General features: G+C 37.3%; 1 protein-coding gene across 2 annotated transcripts; it reads left to right on the top strand.

Annotated features, from left to right (window-relative positions):
- Positions 1 to 1,186: 1,186 nt before the first annotated feature.
- LOC136263152 (uncharacterized) lies at positions 1,187 to 8,639 on the top strand. Of its 2 annotated transcripts, XM_066057656.1 has the most exons (4): positions 1,187 to 1,387; positions 3,486 to 3,550; positions 7,130 to 7,886; positions 8,140 to 8,639. In XM_066057656.1, the coding sequence occupies exons 2-4, from the start codon at positions 3,506 to 3,508 to the stop codon at positions 8,511 to 8,513; spliced, it is 1,176 nt and encodes a 391-aa protein (XP_065913728.1). In that variant the 5' UTR covers positions 1,187 to 1,387; positions 3,486 to 3,505; the 3' UTR covers positions 8,514 to 8,639. The 2 variants fall into 2 exon arrangements, with proteins under 2 accessions (XP_065913728.1, XP_065913727.1); XM_066057655.1 differs by lacking the exon at positions 3,486 to 3,550.
- Positions 8,640 to 13,082: the final 4,443 nt, after the last annotated feature.

Genomic DNA, 13,082 nt, shown 5'->3' with positions numbered 1-13,082 from the left:
CTCAGTGTAGTCAAGGAATTACAGAGAGGATATGACGGATTTGTGAGATCAGTTAGCATTCAAACAACCACTGGCGTAACCACTCGACCAATCACGAAGCTTTATCCACTGGAGGTTAATGCAGAAACTACAGTAGAGAATAATACTGATGATGACCGTCCGTCTATGATGATAATAACCCCCATGATTCATCCTCGTCTCCTACTGAAGAACCCCAGACGCCTGTACGACCTCAGAGAAGGGCTGCAGCTAGAGCTAAGGACAAGATGACTGAATGGAGCAAAATATTGCGGCGCCGGGAGGATGTCACAGACTGACTATAATTATAGGTTTCATTGTATTTAGAAATACTTTTTGTTGTAGACGCATGCGTGTTCATTCATGTTTTGAGTACGTTGGCTTTAATAAGAATTCGAGTTAGTGTATCGATCAATAGTCCCTCCGGATCCCCGCTATATTGGACATTCAACTGCTCCTTTGACTCGTCGTTCACGACATGCTGCTCATCTAACATCAAAGCAACAGCCTACCTTACGATAGTACGACCGTCAATGGAATACGCTGCAGTCATCTGGGACCCATACCACCATAACAATATTCAACAGCTAGAGAAAGTACAGCTAGGGCAGCTAGATGGGTCCTAAATGATTTCAATCGATTCAGCTCAGTCACAGCTATGTTACAGCATCTTTCTTGGCCAAGCCTTCAGCTGAAACGTAAAATATCCAGATTACAAGCACTTTTTAAAATTATGCATCAAGATTATTCACTGTCAATTCCTCCTCATTTTATTTCAATGACAAGATCCACCAGACTATATCACCCACATCGTTTTATTCTACCAAACTCATCCACCTATTCATACCAACAGAGCTTTTTCTCCAGATCAATTAAGGATTGGAACAACTTACCATCTTCCATCATTGAGAGCAACAATATTGACTCTTTTTCAGCGGAACTGCAAACATTGTATGGAACTCAATAACTGTAGCTAATCTTTGTAACTACGTAGCTAAATTCATTTTATGATTGCTTTTTTTTCCTGAGCATATCAGCTGTGCTGTCTGCTCAGTAACAATAATAATAATAATAATAATAATAATAATAATTTACCACAAATATACGGAAATAATCGGGCTTATAAAAGATTTTTCCACATTCCATTTCATTTTGCTTGCATGATTGCGCCATATTCAAGTGATTTGTGTTGGAATCCAGGTGCTCTATAGTCTATCCACTGTGTAAGCTTTAAGTTGTAGCCAATTATCTAATGGCAAGAAAGGCTGGACTCTTCCGTTGCATCCTAATACTAGTAGCGAGTTCTATTGGTTCAATAGGTATGTGCGTCGTTTATAGCCTCACGGATACACCAGTAGACACAGTGCGGGTAAGAACGTACCATACATATTAGTTATATACTACTATACTATATATAATTATGTTATTGATTGTGCTGGTGTAGCCATAGACTCTGAGCTATTAGCTATTAGCTATTACTAAACAAGCCATCATAGTAATAGCTATATATCAGTTATACTTCTTTGATTTAACCCTCATTGTCAGTATCGATAGGCGTAGTTAACACGGCAGTTAGCTACTTCTCTGTACTGAAGGTTTGCGGCGTGACAAGCTAGCAGTGAATATATGAACAGCGTATAAGGGATATTTAAATGGGTTCCCCAGTTAATCCTATATTGGTGTTGTTTTGGGGGAAATTAATGGGTGGTGTGGCCACAATTGCTTACAAGCGGTTGGCATCAATGCTTGCTGCTCAGGTAGACCTGAGATATAGCTATAGCAATGCTGTCTTGCTCCACCGGCTTTTCAATACTCAAGTCAGCTGGGACCTGTTTGCATTGAGAAGGTCTCATCGTGGCAGCTAGCTAGCCTGGTGCAATTGAACTTGCAATATCTGAGGTCCATCCCATCGATCCATTTATGATTATAGTCTTCATTTTTTATCTCAGCATCACTTTACCATCTAGCTAGTACTGGAGGAGGTGGCAAGAGGTGCTGGCACCCTGGGAATTAAAAAATAATAAAATACCGACGTTATTAAATTCTATAGTCGGTCACCCAGCTTTAGAAGTAATGATAACTAGATTTATTTGTTAATCACTAATCTCACAGTTACAAGTTTTTCTGAGGTTAGGCCAATCTAGTAACATGAACTCAGGAATATTTGCATGCAGGAGGGCGGTTCATTTCCATTATGCCATTTACAAGATTCGTAGCTTTCCAAGCCATTATTTACCTGGCATAACAACAAAAGCTGCATATTAGCATGCCTAAGTTTGTTTTTAAGTCACAAAAATAACATAAAGGTGAATTTGTGCCAATTTGATAGCACTGCTGACACCTCCTGAGCTGACACTATTACAAGCTTGCTTTTACCATAGCTACAGTAATAAAAACTGGAAGGATAATGGAATATTTAGAGCTAACAGTAAAATCAGATTTGGACGGTGGATGATAAGCAGAGAATTTATTTGGCTACACGAGTTCTAGAGTTGGAAGATGCTGCCAACCTTAGAATGATTGGGGCTATAAGTTATCTATACCTTCAATACACACATGCAGTCAACACACCAGTAGTTGCTATATATTATTATATAGTTAACAGGCTTTAGGGTACTGAGGGTTCGGCTTTGGTTATAATACCTTCACTGGCCTCTTAATTCTGAGTTAATGAGGTGTCGGTAGCTATAGCTAGCCACGTACAGTGGTCACTAAAGTTAAGAACTGAAATACTTTATCAAAACTTTTGATCATATGGCAGTTTTCCTTTTTCTAATTCATTTTTGCGTCATGATTTTTCCTTTTAAAATAAAGCACAGCATTAAAGCAAAGATTAACTACGAAATCAAAATTAGCAGAACAAGAACCTAGCTTGCTACTGACAAAACAAAGAAAACATGCAGTAAAAGGCTACATAATAATTATGTGACCAGGCCAGCAAAAATAGGGCATGTGGGCACATGATTTTTGCCTACTTTTTCAAAGTTTCATCACTCATAACTTCTTGTACCATTATGCTATGGCACTGCAATTTTACGCTCTTAGTAAGCATTTAATTGGCATCATGATGCAAGTTACAGAATGGAAATATACCTTTTCAGTACTGAGATATGACCTGTAGAGTAACAAGGTGTAGTTTGTGCCCACATGCCCTGCTTTCACAGGCCTGGTCACATATATAATAATATAGCAAAGTGTAATAGACTTAACTTCTTAATATGTAGAGTGACAGCCATATGATATGGTATTCCAATGTAATGGGTAGTTTACTAATATGATAGTAGTGAGAGGAGGTTATGCGATTGTGAATCTATATAGCTAACTGATATAATTTTATAATGTTCATGAATAGCTATATCAATGGCCAATTTAATTAATATAGAAGTACTTGTGGTGTTGCTTGATAGTATTCAACTCCTGCATGGATACATGCAGTCATCCTTGCTCATACGAGTGTTTTATTATAGCTATCTATACCAGGCAGATTATGCCCAGGGAGCTAGATGTGCCCATGCATAAATTACAATTTAAAGTAAGCAACAATATGTATATCCATGTCTGAGATCTGTGAAGTAATATTAGGAATGGTGATGATGAATTCTTGTGCTTGTATTAATGGGTATGGAGCTATAAAACCATTAATAGATTTATACTAAGGATTCGCCAATACCCACAAATCCTCAAAATCATGTACAAGAGTCCAGTATATATGTATTTTAAATTTTAAATACAGTATTTTTAGTTACCAAAATGTTTTTACTTGTACTTTTGCACAAACAGTAAACCACATAACCTCAACAGGAGCACACAAGTACTACTCCAATTTAGCAGCATCACACAGTTTGGTAATATTAGGGATCATGGAGATTTGGGGTATTTGGCCAAAAAAATCACCCTAAAACCAGCTTCACAATACCATTCTGGTGCCTTGGCAGTATTGGTTAGGTATAACCAAGCTCAAAAGTACCTTCAATAGATGGTTATGGAATTTTAAAACATTATTGGAATTTTCTACTGACTAACTTCCTGCTTGCCTGTCATACCCGGTGCCTTCAGGCAGGCATAACTCAATAATGGCTAAGGCTACATGCTTGCTGTTTGATGTCACTTTATCCCAAGACATGCCTTTTGGTATACTGCAGTACATACAATGTGTGCATCATGTTTTGTCCCCCTTTGTGTCCCATTTCTTTATGCTGACAACCCAAAGTCTCGATTCACAGTAGCACAATGTATGGTTTCCATACATTTGTATATTTTCTGTGGCGAGTGGATTGATTGCAGAGGCATTCACTGTTCTTCATTTGTAATGCTGTGTGACGGGCTGAAAGCAAAGCATACTGCTATTAATGGTCATCACTTTCAAGTCAGTAATTCATGATAGTTGGCCGGAGTGCACAAATTGTCCATATTCTTCATGGTGACAGGATTGATTTCAGAGGCTACTGTTCTTTGTTTGTAGTGCTGTGTAATGGGCTGAACATAGCTGAAAGCAAAGCATAATGACCACTTTACCTTTGAGTTGTTATTTTTTAAATTATTAATTTTATACTGGCCTTAATGGTACTCCCCTCCACTTCCATGTCTCTAAACGTTTTTGCCTAAACCCTACAGAAAAGACCTAAGCAGAGCCTACAAGCCTAGGGATCAAGCCTCCCCTTCAAGTCAGTAATTGATAGCTGGAGTGCACGTTCAGACGAAAACATTAACCCTGGTGCCATCCTTTCTTTTGGTGCAGTATGCGTGAGTTCACCAGTCATAATAATTACTGTTACAAAAATAAGTATAAGGGAAAAGTAGAGATTTAAGTTTGAATAGGGATCATAGAAAAAATAGGGAAACAAGGGAAGTCGCCCCTGGGAAGTCTCCTACACTTGCAGATATACTAGTGAACATTTAATCTCTAATTCAGTCATGTGTAGACTGAAGTAGGGATTAAATGTTCATTAATATATCTGCAAGTGTGGGCAACTTCTCAGGGGTGACTTCCTTGTTTTCCTACTTTTTCTATAATCCCTATTCAAACTTAAAATTCCTAATTTTCCTTATAGCTACTTGTAATAATACTGCTATATCCATTTGCACTTGTTGAGAGCAGATGGAAATGAAAACATCTGATGTTGTGAATGATTTCAATTTCAGGATTTTAAATATTTAATGGATTTCCAATGCCAAACATCAAAACAAAATAGACTATAAGTACAACAACTAATAAAACTACGTAACTGTCTGCTTACTCTAAATGCTACTACTACAACTACAAGCAGGGGAATACCACTAAAGGAAAAGGGGATTGTCATCAATATCAATTCCCTGAAGTTCTCGATAACTCAAGATCATTCTGGCATTGTTCAACAACAGAAAGTTGCTGCAGTAGATTCTTCCTTGCAAGTTTAGGCCAAATACTCAACTACTAAGGGAATAAAATCAGATCCCATTCGCTGCCAAATGCTTGGCTATACCTCTCCAGCTGTGGCAGCTGCCACCCCAGCACAGGAAGCAGAGGAGAAAATAAAGGCAGGTTGAGTAGTGCTGTGTATGAAGATATCTGGCCAGCCATTTTGGAAGTTAGGATGGAAAACATCACCCTTATGTAACCCATTACCAAATGAAGCATGCTGCTGCTTGAGAACACCAGGATGGTCTTGTGAAAGGGCATTATATACAATGGTGCATGTCATTATATATAGTCATTGAATACTCATCAAAGAGCTCTCTTTCAAAATTTTTCCACAAAAGTAATATGATTATTACAGTGGGGATTCCCACATTGGTCTCTTGAGACTAGAGTAGGCTCTGATTTTGTTTAACGAACTTTACTGTTCTGATTGTTCTATATGTCATGTTGTAAAATAAAAGACATCATTTATTTGAATCTGTGAATGCTATATATCTACCCCACTAGGGAACTGTGGGCAGGTGTAAAGCCTGTGAATACATGGAGTCATAAACATGTATGAAGTATGCGGTTTGCTAGAATACCATATCCAAATATGTATGGATGCTTAATGCTTATAGTTTATATGCATTGATGAAATATTCTATAGCTTAATTTTCAGGGTAAAACGTTAAGTATCTCATTTGCCACAAATCATGCAGAGATCAATCATGCTGAAGTTCAGCCATGTCCTCCTTGCATGAAATCATACAATACAATGAACAGTCAACAGCAAACATAGTATTATTAAATCATTATCATTTGCTGCATAATAAAATTAATGCATCTGTGTGTTATACTCTGATTGGGTCCTACACAGTAATAAGTAAATAAATAATATGTAAGCAATCTTATAAACTATAAGATAAGTCTTTAATAATATTGTTGACAGATGTACATATAGGTGACCGGATTTGCGAAAAGGGATCTTCCACACACATCCAATTTACAAACTTTGAAATTTCATAACGTGGAATTGGAAAAAGATATTGACTGGAAATTTTGTCAGTAGTGAGCACCAACATAGGTTAATGGATGGTGAAAAGTTCAGGTTTGTATCATTCTTGAACACAAAGTTATGGTCTTCCAAGTTCATAGAATTGGATGTGTGTGGAAGCAAATCCGATCATGCTTTGAGGTATACCAGATTTACTGATAACTGTATGTAGAATATGTTCCATTAAAAGCAACGCTATGTGTCAACCATCATTTGATCCAAAGTGCATCTTGTTTTGATTGACCTAAGTTGAACTCACATAGTTCTTGACACTAGATTGTTTCCCATAAGCATAGAACCAGTAATGCAATATATAAGGCATCGTAATTTGGACACTATAAAATTAATAACATCACAAGTATACACTATCTTTATAAGATCACTTTGTTGGTCCTGTGCAAGAGTTCACTGTGACATATATCCCCTAATTTGTGCCACAATTTTACTTCTAAAACTTCCATGTAGTAACATTACACTAATTATGCTTAATTGTGGTCACTCAATGGCACAGGATGCCATGGAACTTCAGCATACTTAGACAGTCATTCAGCAACCTAGTAACCTATGGTATGTTTCTTCATCTTCCATATTGTGTGTATGCTAAATATAACTACATAAAACAAACTGATGTAAACCTATATAGTGCAATAGTGTCACTTTTACTCCCTGAATTATAGCATAAAATGGCAAATATAGCTGATGGTTTGCCACTGGTCATTAAATCGTCACATCATTCACAAGTGGAGATAAGCCATCATCAAACTGAAGCCTCAACAACAGTAGAAATGAGCCATGTTGAAAGTGAAGCTTCAACAACAGATGCTTTACAAACGACTCAACCTAAAAGTTTACCTATTAACATTTCATCAGTGATGGTTAATCAAAGTGCTGATTGGTTAACTTTGTTTCCTTCACATACTCTGCCTGTGACAGCTAACTGTAGTTGGGTGCAAGATCTTCGACAAGCAACTCAGCTGGCAGGACCACAAATTACACTTCTAATATGTAATAAACAGTACCTGAATGTGCTAGCCAATTGGCTTGCTCATGCTGTTTCACAAGCATCCCTACCAGTGAGGGACATCTTGACCTTGTCACTTGATATTACCACCCATCAAACATTAACTAATAAAGGTTTTCAGTCACTTTTCATCCCACAGCAATCCATTATGCAACCTGGCTTTATAGCTAAAGAGTTTTCTAATGTTTGGATAACAAGGATGACAGTGATCAGATTACTAAACAGCTGGAAATATAGCGTGCTAGTAGTTGACAGTGATGCTCTGGTTTTAAAGGATATACAACCATTACTAGAATACTTTAACAATAGTGATATCATAGGATCATCTGGTACATATCCAAAGCAATTGCAAAAGAAATGGAAAACAACATTGTGTATGGGTGTAGCTTTATTCAGAGCCACTCCTGCCACAGGTAAACCTACATACACTACCTGTATGTGCAATGTAGTGCTAGAAATACATGTAAGAAACTGAAATTTTTTACTATTCTTTGAAGAAAAGCTAGCTAGCTAACTTCCTACTTTAACTGTACAGTTGTCTATTGTATAATCAATGCATGAGATAGCCAAAACTGAAATCAATCGTAGTTAATTTTCATTTCTATAGTACTGCAGTGTAGATAGAGGTATGTATGGTTAACAATTAGCTGGTCTCTTAATTTGCAGAGCATTTTTGGCATATGATGAAGATAAAAAATGTAAAAACTGATGATCAGGTGGCTGTGAATTATGTATTCTATCACATGAGGATAAAGTGGAAGTTATTAAAGGCTGAGATATATCAATATTATCAAGGAATCACTAGTAACCCTGTGTCACTACAAGTTACACTGCTGCCAAATAATGTGATTTGTCGTCACTGCACTAATAATTTAAAAGAAATCTGCTACATATGGCACCCCTATGTTGCTGAAAATACTGGGAGTGATAAACAGTCCCAAATGACTAAAGACAATACCTGGATACTACAAGATAACTGGAACGAAACTTTACAGGACAGTGCGACTGCTAATGAATGGCTTCTGTCAATCACTAAATAGTTTACCTACAGTTAGCCATTTCTAATTATTATTTTGACATTAAGTATGTTACCCAACTGTTATACATGTATACATACCTACAACTATAATAGATGTTTACATTAATTAATAACTCATTAATTTTAGTGGCTCTGAAAAACAGCAGACAATTCGGAAACTTAAGGCCACTCCAAGAAAATTCCTTGTTTCCTATTTCATTGACCTCAAAAATACATGCAGGCAGGCAGTTCATTATTCATTATACGTAGATATTTCCACTAATTTTTGAAATTCATAACTAACCTACAGATAAGAATACAGCAAACTAAGAACCTGAACAGTGAAAAGTTAGCTAAATGGGCTTTCTGAATGCTAAACTAGTTACTGCTATGCAATCACAGGATAAATAATGAATAAAATGTTCAGTTGACAGCAATAATGGATGACCATGCTGGAAGAGAATCTGCATGCAGGCAGGAAATGGGAAACAATGAATTTTCTTGGAGTGGCCTAACACCTTGGTATAATTTCCTTACATGAAGATGGCCATGTAATTGAAATGGCAGAAATCCTAGCTTTGATGCTACTTCTATGATTGTTTGTTAGAGTTGATAAAGTAAAACTAGTTATATCTTTACATGATTAATTCAATGAGTGTACAGTGTGCTGGTCACTGTAAAGTGTTAATAATAAATACCTTAGGATTAAGGAAGAAAATCCATCCCTCCTGGAGGAAGACTGAGTGTGGCCCCGACTAGACATTGGGTGACCTGCAGTTCGATTCCTGGGGTTGGAGGGATTTTTTTCCTTACTTTGGTCCCTTTTCTGTTACACCTTTCCAGCTACTGAATAAGTCATTAAGTCTAAGTCCTTGAAACTAGGTTAGGTAATCCTAAGGCTGCAGCACATGTTGTTGTAGACCTTCAGTGCTGGTCACTGTAAAGTGTTAATAATGAATACCTTAGGATTAAGGAAGAAAATCCATCCCTCCTGGAGGAAGACTGAGTGTGGCCCCGACTAGACATCGGGTGACCTGCAGTTCGATTCCTGGGGCTGGAGGGATTTTTTTTCCTTACTTTGGCCCCTTTTCTGTTACACCTTTCCAGCTACTGTATAAGTCATTAAGTCTAAGTCCTTGAAACTAGGTTAGGTAATCCTATAAGGCTGCAGCACATGTTGTTGTAGACCTTCAGTGCTGGTCACTGTAAAGTGTTAATAATACTATTTTGAGCTTTGTTAACAGTAGATCTAACTCTGCTGTTTCTATTCCATCATCAAATCAAAGTGAAGAGGCTCAGCTTCAGAGTTCTGTGAGTTCTGAAGTTTCACATCCCCGAGTACATCCCCCTGCAAGGGGAATGTCTATTTTACGGACCGGACCAGACCGGACCGTCGGACCGGAAGTTCCTGTTTAGCAAGCGTTTGATACGTTCAAATTTATTTTACGGACCAGACTAGAAATAGTCTGTGTGCCAGCCCACGAACATTTTGCCAGCTCTGTAGTACTCGGATGATTGTAGCTTCGCATTGGTCTGGTCACTCTCGTGCTGGGCGTACGCATCTAGCTAGCCATAGCCCTACAAAGCCATAACCCTACTACAAAGCCATGTAACTACAGTATCTATCAGTGAACCTCGATGGCAACTGTTCACGGGTGAAGCTTGCACGTCCATATCAGAGACGACAGCAATCTTGCTAGCTAACACTGTGATAAAGGTGGGATATAATATGGTATTTCCAGTGGCTTATTGAATACAAATAAGCCTTAATATAAATGCTGTATTATACTCATCTTATACTTTAGTATAATCCATACTATACTATTGCATATATGGTTTCAGTTTATTTACCACATTACTTGAAATAGCTTATATCTAATATAATGCCCACACTATACCATCACATAAGTGGTTTCAGTGTGTTTAACACATTAATTAAAGCCTTACATGAGATTGTTAGTATACTACAGGTTATATCAAACTTTTTTGTATTCAATAAGCCACTCGAAATACCATCTTATATCCCTCATTTTTCACAGTGTAATGCCCTTAGCTACCTGGTAGCAGCAAATGTTTAGCTGATATAGTGTCGAACATGCTAGCGCTTTTCAGGTGATAGAACAAATCAAATGATTGAAAATAGTAACTACTCAACAATAATTTATAATATTATCAGCCTGTAGCTACATGTAGCAGCTTGAAAGCTTTTCATACAGCCAAATAATCAAGCATGTGCATAGATATCAATTTATATTATTGGATGTATATCATCACATTGCTGTCTTTCCAATATAATGTAATCATAATCATAATGATTTGAAGCACAGCCTGAATTTGTAAGCAATAGCTACTGACCAAGGAACATATATCTATTCCAAGCATCTTTGTTGCCATAGTAGCTACCACCGAGGGTGCCACTTTTCATCAGATCACTGATATCTGGTTGCCTTGGAATAATAGAATCACACTATTTTGCTGTCAGACTTTAAATGCCCTCTTCTTATAGAAGTTTCCTTTACTAGGAAACATTGAAAACTACAGTGTTGATTTTGAAGACATTTCCCATGGCCGATCATAAAGTAAAGATCCAGGCTGTCGACCAAGGCGCAAAGCAACAGAATAAGTAATGCTAGTAACTATATGTCACAGTCATCAAGATTCTCATTATTATTATTAGCACTTTACAGTGACCAGCACTGAAGGTCTGACAGCAACATTTGCTGCAGCCTTAGGATTACCTAACATAGCTAATTCAGGACTTAGACTATGCATGTACATCTACAAAATTTAGAATATGCATGGACTCTCTGTCTGTTGTAAACAAGCCATTTGAGCTCAACCATGAGAGCTAGCTACATGATATATAACATATATGTAATTCCTGGTTAGGTTACTGACAGTTAGCCAGTGATGTCTGTCACCATCATGTAGCATTAAATTTTTGGATATAACTAGCACTGACTGTTGAGTATGTATAGTTCATTGTGAGTCCATTATAAACATCTTGGCTGATTGCACAGGGTAAACTGGCTGGCATTGATGATACTGCAATTTGTCCATGCTCCTGTGGTGATCACTGCATGCTTTATCAGAAACCCTGAGTATAGTGAGTTGTATAATAATGCAATAATACACATACATTATATTATTATAATTACAATCATGGGCCACTCATGATTGTAATTACATCCAATCATGAGTGGCCCATGCATTTTAAAGTTTGTTTGTTAGATGGGACATGATATGGAGGAGACATCAAGACCATTTAAGACGACACCAAGAAACCACTGTCACTGATCCATTTAGATCACCTGTGGAAGACCCAATAACAGAGACTGTTTCCTCCCTTCTGCCACATCGTAACCCAAGATGTAATTGTATACCAAACCTATGAAAGGTCAGTATCAGAATTATTTACTATTTAATTATAATTGCTTCATCAATTAAAGGAGGAGATGTAGCTAATGACTTGTAATAATGCATGCACATTATCAATTGTAATTACACCAAATCACATGCACCTTGATGTAATACAACTTAGTTTCAGTTTTGTAAGAATTGCTGTTGTGTCTCATTCAAAGTGGGGATTTACCTGTGTGTTGTTTGTAACCATTGCAGGGGCGGATCCAGGGGGGGGGGGGGGGGGGCTTTGGGGGCTGAAGCCCCCCCTTCATATTTAGGCTTTACTTGATCAATATGCTGAGTATTATAATGAAATTTTGTCTTAGCATAATTATATGATCACTAGTAATACAAATACTCATAAAACCACCTTATAAACGTATTTCCAAGGTATTATCAGTGGATTTATGTTAAAATTTATGCAACAAGGATCCGGATCAGCATTGGAGGTTTACAAGATCGAGATACTCTAATAGAGCAGTCAGCTAACTACTCTAATAGAACATTCACTGGAAACATGTAGTTGGTTCTGTTATGGAATTTTTCCAAATCTGCCTGCACCTATACATGCAATGAAGTGAATTGGTCTGTTTAAAGGGCTTCATTCATCTACTTGTGTAGTTAATATGTATGGCAATACTTAATTCAGGTTCACAATTTCCATTGAAAATGCTCTCAGATTCAATCTTGTATTGTTCAAATTTCAAAATTTTCCACTTTCAACATTATTATTCTAACATGCACCTATTCAGTGTTGTGCAATTGTGAGAGGGGTGCATCATGTACTTGGTTGTCTGTACCTACCCAAACTTTTCCATTAGCAAAATGCTTCAGGGAGCCATACCTATAATTTAAAGTATATAAAATATCTACAGGCCTATGAATTTTATGTGGAAATGTCTCAAAATTGCAGTATTTTAGTATCTATTTTTCAAAATTTTCCTGGGGGGCATGCCCCCAGACCCCCCTAGTTCCAGCATGCAAAGCATGCTGGGAAATGTGCTTTGCACACCTCTACCCAAGAGATTAGTACCTTGAGTTAGCCCCCCCCCTTTTATAAATCCTAGATCCGCCCCTGCATTGTGTGATTTGAATTTTTGAGTGACTATAACACCCTGATCTATAAGTTTCATATGGAAATTGGACTGCTATATGTACGTAGTATTGCACATGAATCACACTTAGGCAA

The sequence above is a fragment of the Dysidea avara genome, chromosome 8 (assembly GCF_963678975.1).
Source record: "Dysidea avara chromosome 8, odDysAvar1.4, whole genome shotgun sequence".
Classification (NCBI taxonomy): Eukaryota; Metazoa; Porifera; class Demospongiae; order Dictyoceratida; family Dysideidae; genus Dysidea; species Dysidea avara.
Note: the sequence above shows the minus strand (reverse complement) of the source record. Positions and strands in the feature narration are given on the sequence as shown.